This window comes from Musa acuminata, chromosome BXJ1-5 (genome assembly GCF_036884655.1).
Source record: "Musa acuminata AAA Group cultivar baxijiao chromosome BXJ1-5, Cavendish_Baxijiao_AAA, whole genome shotgun sequence".
Taxonomy (NCBI): domain Eukaryota; kingdom Viridiplantae; phylum Streptophyta; class Magnoliopsida; order Zingiberales; family Musaceae; genus Musa; species Musa acuminata.
Window position 1 is genome coordinate 45,054,585 of NC_088331.1, and position 18,306 is coordinate 45,072,890.

At 36.3% G+C, this 18,306-nt stretch overlaps 2 protein-coding genes across 4 annotated transcripts; both read left to right on the plus strand.

Annotated features, from left to right (window-relative positions):
• The first annotated feature begins 6,522 nt into the window (after window positions 1–6,522).
• LOC135674526 (bZIP transcription factor TRAB1-like) lies at window positions 6,523–13,207 on the plus strand. 3 transcript variants are annotated; one of them, XM_065184457.1, is made up of 5 exons: window positions 6,523–6,700; window positions 7,086–8,110; window positions 10,536–10,607; window positions 11,184–11,213; window positions 12,909–13,207. In XM_065184457.1, exons 2-5 carry the CDS (start codon window positions 7,121–7,123, stop codon window positions 12,981–12,983), a joined length of 1,167 nt encoding a protein of 388 aa, XP_065040529.1. In that variant the 5' UTR covers window positions 6,523–6,700; window positions 7,086–7,120; the 3' UTR covers window positions 12,984–13,207. The 3 variants fall into 3 exon arrangements, with proteins under 3 accessions (XP_065040529.1, XP_065040530.1, XP_065040528.1); XM_065184458.1 differs by lacking the exon at window positions 6,523–6,700 and adding an exon at window positions 6,713–6,975; XM_065184456.1 differs by lacking the exon at window positions 6,523–6,700 and having other exon boundaries at window positions 6,713–8,110.
• Window positions 13,208–15,548: 2,341 nt separating this feature from the next.
• Window positions 15,549–17,890, plus strand: LOC135674007 (protein WEAK CHLOROPLAST MOVEMENT UNDER BLUE LIGHT 1-like). Its single transcript, XM_065183418.1, has 3 exons — window positions 15,549–15,764; window positions 15,867–16,052; window positions 16,186–17,890. Exons 1-3 carry the CDS (start codon window positions 15,549–15,551, stop codon window positions 17,848–17,850), a joined length of 2,067 nt encoding a protein of 688 aa, XP_065039490.1. The 3' UTR covers window positions 17,851–17,890.
• Window positions 17,891–18,306: the final 416 nt, after the last annotated feature.

Sequence of the window (18,306 nt, forward strand, 5' to 3'; positions counted from 1 at the left end):
CTTGTCGTTTACGGCAATTATGAACGCACGAAAACAAAATGAATAGTAATGAAAGAATATATGTCAACAATAGTCAATTGTTTCATGTGAACTAACTACATGTTTTAATTTCTTTTCTTTTAACAAAAGTGTCACTCATTTCGAAAACTCTTTAATATTTTTTTTTTTTACCTAATACTTAAAACACCCCACTCATCTATCTATCTTTTTTTAATCACATTATAGTATTTTTTTAATGATACTAAAAATACATAATATAATATAAAATATTTATTATGTTATAATATGTTTTAAATATTATTAAAAATATAAAATAATATGTTTTATTATAAAAAAAAAATATAAACATAATATTTTTACAAAATTTATAAAAAATTAGTATGTTGTAATGTTGTTTACTGTGTCGCGATGTATTTCCGATATTATTGAAAACACTATAACATAGTATGAAAAATCAATATGGCGGATGGATCAGTCCATATATATATATATATATATATATATATATATATATATATATATAAGATATTTAAAAAAATTCTATTCGAAAATTCTGAAAATAGAGAATCCCCAAAAAAAAAAATATTTAGAGCTTTTTAGGCCCAAGAAAATATTCATCAGTATTCATCAAAATATGTGCTCAGAATAAGCAGGAAGATGGAAGAGCTATACATGAAGAACTTGGGAAACACCTGACCATGAACATTGTCCCAAACACAAGCAGCAAGCTTTAGACCATAATGGATTCTGGTTTTGGCACTCGAGTCCAAGTTCACTCGAGACCATAAGGTACGTGTCAAAACCCTAGCTAGCTCTCTGCATGCACTTTTGAAAGCACCATCTCCGATCGATGGCACTCAAATGGCATCCCTGCAGTGAGTTCTGGGTGTCAGTACTGTGAGGCCAATAAAGATTGAGGCCGAGGAATCCGTACTTCAAGCAGAATGGTCACAAGCCAACATCATCGTAAGTATTCTTTTCGTTGCATCGTAGTGCTTTGTAAGTAAGCAAAGGGGTGCAGATTCCCATGTGTGGCTTTCGGAACACATCGAGATAACCTTTGAGTGCTCAGCCAAGTGTCGATCATCGTCATGTCGTGCTGCTGCTACGGAGAGACAACCTCGTGGAGAACTCGAAGTAGTTTACAGCTCAAGAGTGTAAAGAACGAGTTTGGTGAAGGAAGAATAATAATAATAATAATAATAAGGCGACGCGAGGTTCTGTGGGCGACGAAGGTTTCAGGTGTCGGGGCACAGCCGGTGACGAGGAGGAGGAGGAAGAAGACGTCGGAAGGATTCGAGGGCGGTTTTGGGTGGGGGCGGTGGGAAGCGCTCTCCCTCCCCCCATGTGGGGCGGACAGTGCGCCCATGACGCTACGTTTTCCTTCTTTAATGGATTCCTTGGAGCGAGATGCCTTAAAGAAATCAGCAGATAAGGTTTCAGCTTGTGTGACAAAGGTGAAATGCCTGATTCTGATGTTTCTATTTGATGATATTTGATCCCAAGTTCGATTATTGTTTCAGATGTGATGGGTGTTTCGAAGACGAATTGGAGACGTTCGAGCTCTCGGTGTTCGTTTCTTGCACGAAGATACATGTTTGGAGGATGCTCCCGATCGATTAGTTGTTGGAGTCTAAGATGGTTTCGATCGATTCCATTGGATTATTACTTTAGATGTGATAGGTTCGCCTAAGATAAATGAGAGAGAGAGATATTGGAAACATAGTTTTGGAGATGGTGTGAGCTCCACATCCCCTCCTTGCACGAAGAACTATGATAAGAGAGAGTCCCGATATGATTTATTAGATAGAGTATAGTAATGAGAGAAATAATCTATCATCGAGTATGGATGGCATCGATGTGCCTTTTTATATGGGGAGCATCCATAATCACTTCGAGTAAAGATTTAATATCTTGTAAGTAAATAATATTTGGATAATATTTTTTATTTTGATCGTGGTTGAAGTGATGATTCCGATGTTTCACCTATTTGTATGACAATCATGTGTCGACATGATTGAGAGGGAATATTTTCTTATTGTTATTTATTTATTATTTTTCTCAAAGTTTTAATTTTGATGAGTCAATGCCATCAAGAATACTTATATCGATTAATGTGGTGACATGTATTCCAAATTCATTATTGGTCAAAAATTTATCCACCCAAATTACACCTTAAAAAAATATATCTTATTTATATAGGAAATATAATAAAAAAAAATAAAGAGAAAAGAGAGAGAGAGAGAGTTGATGAAAACAAAATCATATTCAACTTATTATTTTTCATGGACTACGATTAAATCTCTTTCACTCTCTTTTTTGTAGGTATAGGGATAATTCATCGTTTTTCTTTTCTAAACTCGGATATAATCTTTCAATCATTGTTTTCGAGCTTAAAGATTAAGTGTTCTCTTCCCTTATGTTTGATTTATAGTAAAGATCGTGAGAATAAGATGGAGTGATAGAATCAAGCAAACATGAGATCGTTTATAATCGATTGCTCTTTTATTTTCACAAGAATATGCAAATGTAAGCTAACTTTCTTTTCTCAAGAGTTGCAAAACTAGAGCTTGTTTCTTTTTCTTTCATATTCATGATTTTTTTTCCACTTATAGAATTTGAACAATGTCAAAATTATTATATTAAATAGTGTACGTGACGCTTGTAGGTGAACTTGAACTTAGATCTATTACTTATGCAACAATACATTAACTAATTCAGATTATCTCAATAGAGATAATAATATAATATATAATCAAAAAGTGATATAAGGTCTAGCGATCCTCTAATGTAAGTTCGATGGGGTTACAAGTAGCATGGCGTAACATAGGTTATCATATGATAACATATACTAAGTAACTAGTTTGGTGATAGTTTATTTGTGTTACTTATCAGAGCCTAAATCATCATCTTAAAAATTATACTTCTACTAATTAGTTTAGTAGTGATATATCCAATTAAAATATTGAGTGTTTGAATCATTTTTCTAAACTTTTTAAATACTTGATCTACTAGGTGATAATATTTGATTTAGTTACCTTAGATTAAGGGTTTGAATTATCGTTTAAAAAAAAAATGTATACCCAACTACTCTAAAGTAATATGCCCATTGAGAGTTTAAATTATCATCATAAAAATTATAATGCTTGACTCGACTAATACGAAGATGGTGTATTCGGCCTACTTACCATTTGTAATAAAAATATTCATGAGAAGAATAGGCAATATCATCTCTAAGACTTGTATGCTTTAGCGCATGAGTGTTACCACTAAAGCATATGTTGGTACAATTTGGTTTAGGGAGGACCTAAGGGAACCTTATTCTCATGTATCATATGATTTCGGATTGAGTATAATGCATGCGACATGAACTTGTATAAAGGAGACATATTAGCTGTTGTTGCAAGATGATTTACATGACCCTTTGCAGCTTGGATTGTTTTGGTGTATTATTCTCTTCGAGTGGAGGAGGCAAATAGTTGATGCATTGAATCTTTCGTTCTTATCACATCCATTTTAGTTGTGAGATATAGTGCACTATTCCCACCATAATTAGGTTTTAGATCCTTTCGAGTGCACTATTTCCATATAAAATGCGAATGATTGACTCAATGTGACTTGGTGAGTCCCTCAAAATCACATCATGTTTTTAAAGATTTCTTGCACTTATCCTTCGCCCATTCTTGATAAATAATTATCATGATTGATAATTAATTAAACATATCATCATCATGAGTACAAGGTCAAAGAAAGAAGCTGATACATATATACACCAAATACTAGTCATATTAGGCTCACAAGGCCCGAAATTGGGTTGATTTGGGCCCATTACTCGATGGATTTTGACTTGGGCCCATATATATATATGTATATATATATGTATATATATATATGTATATATATATGTATATGTATATATATATGTATATATATATATATATGTATATATATATATATGTATATATATATATGTATATATATATATGTATATATGTATATATGTATATATGTATATATATATGTATATGTATATGTATATATATATATATGTATATATATATATGTATATATGTATATATATATGTATATATGTATATATATATATGTATATATGTATATATATATATGTATATATGTATATATATATATATATGTATATATTTATATATACATATATATAAATAATGTGTTAGGTTTTAACACTTAACCTTAACCTTGGTAAGAGGGTTTGACACATTACTACTAGACTCATGTTTAAGGTATAAAAGGTGTAAGAGAGTATGCTAAAAATATATCAGTAGAGATTTCGAATCCTTAATCTTCGATAAGAGGGTCTTATACACCGCTACCCGACTAATGTTTAAGGTGTAACATATATTAGTTGAGGTTTCAAACCCTTAACCCCTTTTTGGCAAGATGGTTTGATAAAAAAATATATTAGTTAAGATTTTGAACTATCCTTAAGAGAGTGGTATACCACTAGACCAATGTTTAAGATATAAAATATATTAAATGAGGTTTTGAACACTATACTTTTTATAAATTGATCTAGTATATCAGTGTTTAAGATATAAAAATATATCAATTGAGGTTAAAAGATTCTAGCATGAAATAATAGACAACAACATTATTTGGGAGTACTAAAGATTAAGGATTCAAAACTTTATCTAAAAAACTTACTTCATATCAAGCATTGGTCGTCTAGTCTCTTAATTGTGCACATGTTAATGCAGCATTTTTGATAGTAAACTAATATTTCAATAGTTGGGAAGGTGATTCAGATCTAATTAAGGTTAGTTTTATGTCGTTCTCAATCTAAGTCACTATTTTCATAGTATTAAATCTTCAAAACTAAGTTGGAGGTATTTTTAATAAATATTTTTTCGATAGTCAAGTAAGTTTTTGGTTCAATTCGATCAAACTAATAGGCTAATACTAAAATAAAGTATCCGGTGCTTGGAAGCCCCTTTTATAATCAACTCTAGAGACGATTATACTTGGAATCATATATAATACGAAGATAACATGCAATGTCTCGAGCATCAAGATGGTACCATATTTGTTATGCCTGATGCACATTGGTTGATTATACTAATCACAATATTCGAATGGATAATAGTTCCATCACATATCGTCCCGTGGTGAATATATTCTTATGAATCTGATAGTCATGTGTTGGCGCTAATGTATTGGTAAAACTTTGTTAAGATCTAATGATAAAAAATTATCATCATCCTTTATCCTTTGAAATTTTTTTTTTTTAAATTATAATTATCATACGCATGAAAAAGAAAGCACTCACTCAAACAAAAAAAATTCTTAAGCTCACTATGATGGTGGTAATATTTGTTGGGAGGTTTCAAAGTGGTTTGAGAAGAGATACAACAAAATCTAATAAAATTAAACTCTAATCTATATAAAGATCTGTATGTTTTTAGTTCAATTAAGGATGTCGTTTTGTACATGGTTGATGTAAGTGATCTTAGATAGTTCGAACATTATAGGTTATAGATGCCTTTGGATATTAGGTTACCATTGCATTCTATATTAAGATGAAACATAAAAAAGAAAAATTAGAGTGCAACATTAAATAATTTTTGTTTTATTCCTTCGAATAATTTAAGTATAAGATGGATATTTATCGAGAATACCCTCAATATAATTTTTATATGTTCATCCGTTGAATTACTCATCTCATAATCTGAATCTACGATGAAATTAATCAGATGATAAGGATCTGAGTTAATAATAATCAATTGAAATTAATCATATTAGAGATCGACCAAATAATATTTAGTTTAATTGTCAAATTTTGTGGATCATCATTCTTTTTTTTTCTTTTTGGCAAAAGGAACATAAGTTATATTACTTTAAGGATGTTATTTAGCCCAACTATATGAAATCTAATCTATCAAAGGTCAAAATAGTTAGCATCAAGTCAACGAACCTGATTCAACCAAATATTGCATCTAGTTGTTATATTATTCTTCTTTCATACTATTCACCTATTGAAATATCAGCTAAATTGCCCAATTATCGCCAACTTACGATCTCGATTTCCAAATTGATGGGCCGATCAAAAATGAAGTTTCAAAATGTTAGAATCAAAAGAAAATACACATTATTTTTTTATTTCTTGAGATGTCAAATTTCATTTCCAAACGGAACTATCAATTCAATTAAAAATCACAAAGTCAAAATGGACTAAAAGGGCGTGGATTCGGTGGAGCAAGTCCGAACAATTTCTTACAATTTTCCTTACGAACCCCATCACCGTTGAATCCGAATCCAAGGGTTCTGGAGGCGACGAACATCGCGTCACACACGCTCCGTTGAAGCAGATCCCGTATCCGCCACGGCCGCTTTCCCCGAAATCACATCACCCCGAGCATCATCCTCGCAATTAAATACCGCCTCAACCCGAGAGGCCCTCGTCGGGACGCGGAACGGACGGCCGTGGTCGCACCACAAGGCGGCTCCTCATTGGAAGCAGTCGCCGTCGGCGGTAGCTCCCTGTCTCAGATCGCGCCACGTCGCGCGCGGTGACCTCTGGTGTTTTTTCTGAGGGGCTTCCCCGCCCCAACCCCTCCTTGCCCTTTAATAACCGCCCATCCCGCTGCGTTCCGACACCTGGCCGTCCTCCACGCCGCGATCCCCATCTAAAGCGAGCGCTGCCCACCATGTACTAAAAACAAAGCAGGTCTCTCTCTCTCTCTCTCTCCGACTCGAGCATCTTTTACACGTTCCTCGGCGAAATTTATAAAGATCTTGCGCTTACTAATTCTGGATGGAGGAATCTTTTGTAGACATGCTTGTTTAAGACATTGATTTTTCGTAGGATATGTTCAATTTTGTGAGATATATATGTTAAAGATGCTATTTTTAATAAGCTTTGTTAATTTTTGTGAGATTTGTTTGTTTAAGATGTTAATCGTGGTAAGATGGGGTGGTAGGAAGTGTGGTCGCTGCTTTACGGTATGTGTTTGTGAGAGGATTTGGGGGTTTGGTTGATGATTTTGGATGTTTTTGTTTGTGGAAAAGAACTGATTTTGTTCGTGTGTTTCGGTTTCGTCTTTCTGGGGAAGATTGAAGGCGTCGAGAAGGGAAGAATTTGAGGAACATGGGAGGAGGAGCGGATGGGGAGACGCCGCTGGCGCGGCAGGGATCGATCTACTCGCTGACGTTCGACGAGTTCCAGAGCACGCTTGGCGGGCTTGGGAAGGATTTGGGGTCGATGAACGTGGATGAGTTGCTCAAGAACATATGGAACGCGGAGGAGAGCTACGCGATCGCGGCGACCCTTGGTGAGGGCGGGGGTGGTGCAGGGGGCGCCCCTGGCCTCCAGCGACAGGGCTCCCTCACGTTGCCCAGGACCCTCAGCCATAAGACGGTGGACGAGGTGTGGCGGGGCTTTGTCGACGCCTCCTCGTCCGGCCAGGGGCCGGTCGTCGGCGGCAGCTCCTACGTCACGCGGCAGCCTACTCTCGGGGAAATGACCCTCGAGGAGTTTTTGGTGCGAGCCGGGGTGGCGCGGGAGGAGTTGACACCACCGCCAGTGCCTCCGAGGCCGGCCGACACTAAAATTAATACGACCAGTATGTTTTTTGGCGATCTACCGACCATAAGCAGTTCGACTGGGCTCTCTGTTGGATTCAATCGGGCGAATCAAAGTAATGGAAACGTAGCGAACGCACCAATCCCTCACAGTTCAGCTGCCAATTTTGGGATGACGGTCAGTGCAGCTAGACCTTATGCAGCTCCGATGCCCTTGGAAACTGGTGTGGACATGGGAAACCCACAGGGGATGCGAGGTGGAGGGCTTGTCAGCTTCGGTGATGCTGGGATGGACAACCAATTGATGAAGGGGATGGTTGGGCTGGGCACAGCTGGAGTCGTGATGGCAAAGGGGTCGCCAGCTACTCATCTGTCTCCAGATGTACTCGGGAAAGCCAACGGAGATCTGTCCTCAGTGTCGCCAGCTCCATACACGGTTAACAGTGGGATGAGGGGAAGGAAGCACAGTGGGGCCGTGGAGAAAGTTATAGAGAGGAGGCAGAAGAGAATGATTAAGAACAGGGAGTCTGCTGCTAGATCGCGTGCCCGGAAGCAGGTAGCTTTCCACTATGTTCTCTAGTTATAAGCTTTCCTTAAATCCATTACCTATTTTTGCTTTGCATAATTGATTTTATTTTCTTGTTTCTCATTGTTTTTCATGCACGATTAATGGAACAACATTTCATATTGGGATGAGTGCTCTAATTGAGCGCACTAATCTGATCTTTATTTTAGTCGATCTTTTTCTGTGCATTTTATGATATGTGAGAATCTGTTCCTTGGCAATGTGTTCATTGTCAGCTTTTCAAATCTTGACCTATTCTTTGCTCTTGTTAATTTGATAGAAATAAATAACCATGAAATGCTAATGAGTATCATGTGATATATACACAGTTCATGTTGTTTCTGTTCAGTGTCAACGATGACACGATGACAACATTCACCCAAAAAATGGAAGCCTTTTCTATCTGTGTGTCACAGCATGGCTACATAATGCATTGTAGCCGAGTTTTTCTACATCAGCACAGTCAATTACCACAAGAGAATGCATCACAACAATGCAGAACTAGACAAGAAAAGTAAAAAAACTCATCAAAATATCTAAATAAAAGAATTCTTTGCAAGATCGTGTTTACCTTCCACCCAGGATTTTATCTAATGCTATGTATTCACCTTTCTATGGAGGAGTCCATAAAATCTGAATCATGTGGAGGAGTTCCTTTAGTTATTTGCCATGAATTCCTTTAGTTGTTTTTCATTGGAGTAGTTTTTGTAAATTGTTTCCTCGTTTACCCTAATTTTGGGGTACAGGGTGTTGTTGGGGTATCATATCCTTCAATCTGCCACTAGCAAGGGGTCATACATGTTCGAGGAACACCATCCAACATAAAACCTCAAGTGATTTAAGTTAGTTGTGCTTATGTGTTATATAACTCTTAATCAAATCAACATCTTCTTCATGTGGGACTATTTATTCATAATTGAATGTCAAACTATCTTCCCATTTACTTGAAAATCTTGATCAAGCTCTCTTGTGCAACTCATCTATGCAATTATGGCTCTTCACTCTTGGCTTTTCCATTTGATTCTTGGCACAGGTGCTTCGTTTGCAGTTTGGCTTCTTGATTTTCCAATTACAGTTGGCTCTTGTCTTCTCTACTTATTCATGATATCATGAATATTCCTTAGTCACCCATCAGATGTCATTTAATAGACAAAGTCAGATTGTAAAGTCTAATACCACTAATTTTGAGGTCAGTATGTCTCAACTGCACCTACTGTGAGTCAAAGAACTTAAAAAAATGATTTTGCGAGTGTAAAGCCAAGGATAAAAGAATACTATGATTTACATGTAAAACCCTCTAGCAAATTGGGGAACACGCCTCCCAAGTCTACTATCAAAATCTAAGCAATCAAAAATATTGAGACTATGAGAGTTACCTTTGGGGAATATTTCAATCTATCACACAAAAGAAGAATGTGTCATTTCTAAGATCTGAGCATGACCAAACAATTTGTGATAGAAAATGCTGTGCAACTCTTTCCTTTCTTGCAACTATTCACAAACCATCAAGAAAGATAATTATATGAGGCAAATGTAAGCAATTTGTTTAGCACCCCATTTTGGTTTCTCTTATTTGGCCAAAAACTATCCTTCCTTGTCACAACTCAAAATTGTGTATCAATATTTTATAATTTGCAGTTGAATTAGTGACCTTAAATCTCATTAATTAGGATTGACATTCCAACCTTTCATAGTTGTTGTATCTTTGTAGTCCAATGTATAGAAGTGTATTGAATTAACTATGACCTAGTTGGGTACTTTGTTATTGCAAAAGCTAGCAAATAGATGCTTTGCTTTAACTGGTTCTCCAAGAGTTAGGCCTAAAACAAAGAGTTTGTGGTACATTGTGATAGTCTGATTGCATAGAATTTTGTAAGAATGCCATGTAACATTCTTGCATGAAGCACATCAGTGTCTGCTGTCATTAGATTAGCAAGGCGGTGATAGTGAATTGCCAGCTCGTTTTGATAGTTCTCATGCTTCAACTATCAGTAATTGCAAGCTTGAGAGTTGCATTTTCCCGATATTTCTTTTATTGGAAAAGTGGTAGATTAACTAGGTCTAATTTGTTTCAACTGTTACTTGTAAAGATTTAAGGATCAATTCTTTTTTTTCAGTGTTAAAGTTTTTGACTTTGGAAATGACATCGAGGAAAAAGATTGAGCCACAACCATGAAGATGTTGCAATTTGTAGGTCTAATTAAGGAGACTATAAGACAACAAAGCTGCCATAACCTATACTAGAAAACAATGTTTGTAACCTAGTCTGACCTCCATGCTTCTACTTATTTTATGTTTTTCTTCTTTTCTTTGATGGAGATAAAGGAGTTTTACTGGTTAATCTTCCTTAAATAAATTCTATGTAATACTGATTACTTTTACTCATGACCTCTTTTTATTTTCTGATTTGCATTAGGCTTATACCATGGAGCTGGAAGCTGAAGTAGCAAAACTCAAAGAGCAAAACCAGGAATTGCAGAAAAAACAGGTAATTTGATTCTGTGACTATATTCACATTTCTAATTCATGACAACATGGTTTCATTGTTGAACCGGTCTATTACCACAATTTTCCATGTCATATACCAAACACCCAATACCGTTGCCATCATCTTCTCTAATAAAGTTGAAGCCTCTACATGACAATTAGAGATAGGGAGGTTACAAGGTGGAGATCAGAGTGAGAGTGGTGGCTTTGTATTTAGTTGGAAAATGTGATTTTGTATATTTGCCCCAGTAGATTCAAATGTTACTTGGATAATGTCATTAATGTTATGGTACTTTATTTAATTAATAAGAGAATATTTGTCGTGTTTTAGTTCATACCGTTGATATTCACAGGCATAGATCACTGTGTTGGTTGTACTGTCACTTTGGCATGTGCTATGCCAATATCTACTAGAATAGAGAATCTTCAGCATGACTCTATTCCACATGTACTGTCCCAGTTGGATTAGGATATAGGTGCAAGATGTGATATTAGCAAGCCATACTGTAGTTCTTTTACAACTTTATAAGCAAATATGAAAGATGGAACCTTGGGTGACACTTTTCACTGTTTGCAGGCGGAGATGTTGGAAATGCAGAAGAATCAGGTAATCTTTTTTTTTTGTTTCTTTACAATGATCATTCATCTATACTTTTCCCCCTCCATTTAAAGATGCTGCAACAATCATGTGTGTGCTCTGTTTAGAACTTCACGATTTTTTTATTGTTAATTGCTATCTTGATTATTTAAGGTAGTTTTCTTACATAGTATATTATTCCTTAATCATTCAAGTCATTACCTAGTATGTTATATGTTATTATAAGATGACCTATTGTTTTCTTATCTCGATAAGTAAAAGATTGCCTTTTTCCCTTTATCTGTAAAGTGGTTGCAAAGTATTATTTGTTATTTTACATTAAAATATTGTTATCTTAACTCTATAAGCTGGAGAATCTTTCCAGAAAATCTTCTGGCCATCTTATTAAAGGATATATTCTTACCGTCATAGAATATAAGTTGAATTTAACATTTTCCTTGTTTAGCTAAATGCTTCTGCTGTATGCACCAAGCAATTTAGCATGATCCTACATTCTTAACAGTCATATGCTTTTTTTTTTCTCAAGTTGTGTACTTGTTATATTTCCTCTTTACCGTACTATCTTGCATGTTTGATTCTGTGATGCTAGATGTAAATGCATTGGAAACTAAGGAAGCTATATAAATATAATGAGGTATTTGTGTGCTTGACTAAATAGAGACAATTTTAGGGGAAGAAGTAATCCAAAAGGGTTTTTATTAATATTCAGAATCCATAAGACTTAGTTGATGGAGTTGCAACGATCCATTAAATGTCCTTGATCCTTTTCTACTGCATACCGTTCCACAGTTCTAAAATATCTAGAGAAAAATTCTTTATTTTGTGACTCTTGCTGTCTATTCTGAAATCCCCAAGTGCTTGTCAATCCAGCATTTGCACTAGCAGCTCTGCATGAAACAAAAAATTTGAATGTATATTCAGTTTCATATTAAAGTAGGATCTAGCACTCTTTTATTCAATGACTTGACCAGTAATTCCATGAACTAGTTAAATTTGCTTTCTGGTCTGAGTTTGATAAGAAGAGACCCTTTCTCAGTATCCTTGTTTCTCTAGTCGGATCTCTCTTACTGCTATCTCCCTCTCTATGCTGCCATTTCTCCCCTGATTTATATATGGTCGCGGTCGCACAATGTATGTAGATTATGTTATTGTATCTCTGATACCTTTGGTAAGTCAAAGCTCTAGTTTTCATCTTAGACCTCTTTGAAATAATTGGCAAAAACTATATGTTTAAATGACCAAGTCACATAATAGTAAATTTCTTTCCTCATCAAATTATAAAAATACTTAATTATTTGTATTGATAATAAGAATGTGTCTATATAAATGTGAAGACATAATAAAACTAATAGCTTGCTGCTTCAAACAATTATTTCAAGTTCTGCCACCACCTAGTTTCACTTCATGCTTACCAGGAGATGGTCGTATGGTGGAAAATTAAATAATAGAGGTTCATAAGCAAAATATGTCCCTTCGATAGTATCACACTGGTAATTGATGTTTGCTTCTATGATGTGACAACAAGGAACTCATGTACATGTAACTTAGAAAGAACAGGTAGAAAGAAGCCATTTATTGCTAATTTCTGCGAGTCCCTATTGTTGTGTACTTATGATTTAAGTTTATTTTGAGTATGAAGTTCAAGATATGTTTCTATAGCTGCAGATGAGGAATGTACTTAAGGTTTGAATTTCGTCATGATAGGCCTTGCAGATGATCAGTCAGCAAAATGGACCAAAGAAACAGTGCCTGAGGAGGACACAAACGGGTCCATGGTGAAGGCTGGCCTTGATAATGATGGGTTGCACCGGAACATCTCTTATCATATCTCATAGGCAGTTGTGTATATGGCACGGAATTGCATTGTTTGCTGTAGAATCCAGTTGCTGTCTTGTAGAAGTAGCTTCTTATCCATCTGGGTTTCCACGTCGTGTTCTTTTCTTGTATGTTCTTGTTGTAGATGGCTTTTCTCTTACCTAATGGCTCATCATGGACTTTTTCCACACACTGAATCTGCTGAAGATGCCCTTAGGATTCTGAAGTTAGTGATATAATCACCTACGATTGAAGCTGAAGCATCTATTTAAGATGTTCTTCAGCAAAGATGGAGTTCCTGACATCAGACATCGCTAACTATGGTCTGATTCTGTTTTGGCTTGAAGCTTTTTGACTCTTTTTGGAGAAAACATTTTTCTTTCACCAAGTGGTTTTTCGGATAGCCACCGCCGCTGTATCTGATGTTCTTGGGCAAACAGTGGTTCAATGCAACAGTTACCGATCGTCCTTCTGTATGTTTGTTTCATGTATTTTTGCAATGGCTTGTTGCACAACATTTGTCCTCCAATATAGTTTTCTATAAGCTTGTGATGTGGCCCTTGCTAATGTTTGATTACGCATTTGAGCCTCAAACCAAAATTTCCATCTTTCTCTACTTCACGCTGCTACTCAAGCAACTTAACCTGGCTTCTGATACACTTGTTTTCGTATATAAGTATGGTTCTTCCTACAATATATTCTCTGACTGCCATATATATGTTGTTAACCTTGTGATCAAGAATTAGGATTGCTAAATCTATTTGAGGTTACTATGTACTGCGAGATTGTTGTTCTGTCAGTTGTTGCAGCACTATAAATCATGCGTCATTGCTGTAATCGAGAATTAGGAGTGCTTTGTTATGGATCTTTCTATTCAATTTGTATGAGGTCAGATTTTTCCATTCAAGTCACTGCTTTTTAACTCAAAAAGGATGGTGTGAAGGTGACTGTTTTGTACAAAGGGAATGTTCTAAGCGAGCTTGCAAGATTCGAGGAATGAGAACTCAAAATAAGCTCTTATGATTAATCAGCTGATTTGGATACAAATGAGGTTATAATACAAAATCGGTTTCGCCGATTAATTTTACGTAAAAAGTTACAAGTTTGTTCCAAAATCGGTCATCCGAGACTCAATCTAGTACTCATCTTGATCTATAAGGAATCCTTTCACCTTTGCCTTTTCTTGTTGGGTATGTTTGGAGTTTGATTTATGATTAGAGAAAACTTGTGTAAATCATTCTTGATTGGATGAATATAATTGATGTTGACGTGATGGATTAATTCATTTTCAATGTGGAACACAATCTGTGACATCAACATCTGTCATGCAGCTTATAATGAATGAATCATGACCTCGCAGTAGATGTGTATATACATATATACATACCCCCTTTGCTAATTTAATTACTTTCCCATTTTACTTCCTTTCTCAGTAGTTCTGACCATAGAGAAACTCCCAAAACAAGGCTTCAATGAGGTGTTTTTGAGGTGGCAGAGTCATCATAGACCAGAAGAAATGGAAATGTACTAAAAAAACCAATCAAAACTAGTGTATTAAAGGAGAAGACAACTCTATGAGCCAACATAGAGAGAGAGAGAGAGAGACAGAGAGACACAGAGAAATTGATGGTCAAAAGGCAACAACTAGAATTTCGGAATAGAGGTTGATCTTTGAGAGGGTTTCGCAGATTTCGGACGTGAATTCTCTCTCTCCTCCTCCTCCTATTTGTAATCGCCTGACCACATTGTATCCTCAGGTCTCCTGAAGAGGAACTCAGAGAGAAAAGTCCATGTAAGTGTTCTTTCTTTACCTTCGGTCACTTTTCTCAAGCTATACCTCTACTATAGAATTCTCCATGTTCTTGGAGATGGATGCATCTTCATGTTCTTTCTTTTTTCCTTTTGATTTCTTTGATTGAGGAAGTATCATTTCAGGTAGCTCTTTGAATCAGCCATGCATGGGGTTGCATTTCTCTTTATAATATGTGCTAGTTTACACTCTTCTTAATTTGCTACAAATTTCATTGTTATGCTTAGCTATCTTCTCACTTTTAGAAGCTTTGAGGAATTGAACTCTTTCCATTGAATGATGAAGATGTTTTTTTTCTTTTAATGTTGATTTTAAGATCAATTTATGTATTGGTTTAGTATCCTATGGATTAATCATTGACAAGTAAGTACTCTTATATAAACAATAATCACAAAAAGGAATGTGTATTGTCTTTCTAGTTCTTGGAAGATCAAGTTATATATTTTATTATCACTTGGATAATACTTTTTAGATTGATTCTAATCTACCGACCATTCTTAAGCAACTTTTTTTTTTCCGTAAAATTAGTCTATAATATTTATACGCAAAATTATGTATTTGAATTTCTCATCGTATTATCTTCTAATCCTATCTATTTGTTTCTCAATTTTTATTTTCTTACAGAGAAAGTGATCAAGAGATTTCACAAAGAAGGACACAAACTCATTCTTATATCCACAAATTTCCTAGTGAATTATAGTGATTGTATCTCTATAAATATGATCAAATCAGAGACCCAATCCCTTGTGTTTATCGATTATATCCACAATCCACAAGCGGAGGTTAATAATGGCTCAGCATCTAAATTGCCTGAGAGCTTAAAGAAAGATGATGTGAACCGAGCATATGTTGACACTGCTGCACCTTTTGAATCTGTAAAGGAGGCCATAAGTAAATTTGGAGGACTGATTGATTGGGAAGCTCAAACTCTAGAGGTGATTCAGATTATATTTGCTATTAATCTCTAATGAATAGGAGGTAAAGATGCTTAGATTAAGTTCTCTACTTACTTGCTATTTTTCCCTCGTAATTAATAGGAGGTGCTTAAACTAAGTTCTCCTCGCTCATCATCAAGAACATCAAAACTGTTGGAGAGTTTGAAGAAGGTCAATATCAACCAAGCATATATTGACACTGCTGCACCTTTTGAATCTGTTAAGGATGCTATAAGTAAGTTTGGAGGGACTGTTGATTGGGAAGCTCAAACTGCTGTGACTATAGAGGTAATCGTGCTGTCAAATTATATTCTAATTCTTTTTATTCTTTGGTGTAAGTTCTTAGTTGAGTTTGCCCGATTGTTTTTGTTCATTTACTTTTCACTATGATTTGATAGTTTTTATTCGTTTGTTCTCACAGAGGCACAAACATGTCCATCTTGAACTTGAGAAAGCACAAGAAGAGATCATGAAGTGTAAAGAACAATATGAAGCTGTAGAATCTATCAAGGAAGATGTGACCAAGGAGCTATCTTCTATGAAGAGACTTGTGGAAGAGCTAAAACAGAGCCTGGAGAAAGCACAACCTCGAGAGGCACAAGTAAAACAAGATTCCGAACTTATCGATGTAAGGTTGAAAGAAATAGAGCAAAGAATTGCTAACTTTGCAAGTGTTGCGGCCAATACTGATGGCGTCGAGATCGACAAAGAAAGAATTGCTGACTTTACAGCAGCAGTTGCAGAGTTGAGATTAGTGAAGCAAGAGCTGGAATCAATGGAAAGTGAGCGCGTTGTGTTAGTTGATGAAAGGAATACTGCGTTAAGGAAAGCTAAAGATTTTGATGTTGCATCGAAGGAGATCGAGAAAACCATTGAGGACCTAAACCTGGAGCTCGTCGCGACCAAGGAGTCGACTGAACTTGCCCATTCTGCACATCTCGAAGCAGAAGAACAAAGAGCAAGTGCAGCCTTGGCCTTGGAGCAGGATAAATTGATCTGGCAAAAGGAACTGAAGCACGCCGAAGATGAAGTAGAACAGCTCAAAGAGCAGCTCCTGTCGACAGATGATGTGAAGTCGACGCTGAACAGAGCATCTTCGTTGTTGTCCCGTCTAAAAGATGAACTAGCTTTGTACATGAAAGCAAAACCAAATCGAGAGGCAAAGAGCACTCAGGAACATAAGCTGGTAGATCACACAGGAGACGTAAAAGAGAGTAATCCATTGGCTTTGAATCCAAAGGAACTTGATGAAGCAAGGAGCAGAATTGAGAAAGCTAACAATGAAATCAACTGTCTAAGAGTTGCATCTTCTTCACTCAAATCTGAACTGGAAATGGAGCGAGCATCCGTGTCGACTCTGAGGCAGAGGAATGTCTTGGCATCTGTGTTAGTCTCATCTCTTGAAGATGAACTCGACAGGACAAAAACCGAACTAGGGAAGGCATTAGAACGAGCAGCCGAGGAAGCAGATCGGGCTAAGGAAATAGAAGAACAGGCCAAGGATGAAGCCTGTACGATGGAGAACGTAGCTAACTCCACACTCAAAGACTCATCAAACCTCGTAACTCTTTCGATCGAAGAGTGCTTCAAGCTCAGAGAGAAAGCTAAAGAGGCCGAGGAGATCGCTAACAGTAGAGTGATCTCCGCCATTGCGCAAGTTAATGCAGCAAAGGATCTGGGACTAAGGAGCTTACAGGAACTGGAGGAAGTGAAGGACATGATCCAAGAAAGGAAAACCGCGCTCAGAGCCGCAGAGGAGAAGGCTAAGAGGGCGACGGAGGGAAAGCTAGGAATGGAGCAGGAGCTACGGACATGGAGAGCTAAGCAAGAAGAGCAAAGGAAGGCGAGAGGTGCTGCAAAGAGGTTGCCTGAACTTTCGAATCTCGACGCTGCTGTAGAAGCGAGGAGTTGTGTGGGGAAAGCAGACGCTGGTATCGATGAGAGTCCATTAATGGCGAATCCCAAGCTGCAGATGACACGATCGAACACGACCAATTCCATCGCTGCCTCCAAACGAGGGAAGCGATCGCTGTTCCGGCGGATAGCCATGCTCTTCACCGGGAAGAAGACTCAGCCAATGGGGTGACAGGACCAGCTGTACTTCTATCTCAGAAGTGCATCTTCGGCCGTTCATATTGAAAGATTTAAAATGCCTAATCGATTTTAGTCCGTCAGATCTCTTATATCTTCATGATTGATCGATCAATTTAAGTGTTTGAAGAGTTCAGATATATAAAATTAAATTTGAGGGCATTAGACTCTGTTATTAGATAAAAAAAAAACTTAACAATTGGATAGTCAAATTAGATCTAACTATCATAATTTTTTGATATATTAGATCTAGACATTATGTTCTTTAAATTGATCAAAATTTATAATCCAATTAAAAGATTTGATTTGATTTTCCCTTAATTTTTTTCTTTACTTAAAATTTTTTTTTCATGTAAATTTGATTTCATGATTTATTTATTATTTCATCACATCCTTAAATTATTTATAATATATTTAATACTAAAATTATCTTCAATTTGATCCACGTAAG

Coding starts and splice junctions, on each gene's coding strand:
- LOC135674526 (XM_065184457.1), top strand. CDS start 7,121: ATGGGAGGAGGAGCGGATGGGGAGACGCCGCTGGCGCGGCAGGGATCG. Junction 8,111..10,535: donor GATCGCGTGCCCGGAAGCAG/GTAGCTTTCCAC, acceptor GATTTGCATTAG/GCTTATACCATGGAGCTGGA. Junction 10,608..11,183: donor AGGAATTGCAGAAAAAACAG/GTAATTTGATTC, acceptor CACTGTTTGCAG/GCGGAGATGTTGGAAATGCA.
- LOC135674007 (XM_065183418.1), top strand. CDS start 15,549: ATGATCAAATCAGAGACCCAATCCCTTGTGTTTATCGATTATATCCAC. Junction 15,765..15,866: donor GGGAAGCTCAAACTCTAGAG/GTGATTCAGATT, acceptor CGTAATTAATAG/GAGGTGCTTAAACTAAGTTC. Junction 16,053..16,185: donor AAACTGCTGTGACTATAGAG/GTAATCGTGCTG, acceptor TTGTTCTCACAG/AGGCACAAACATGTCCATCT.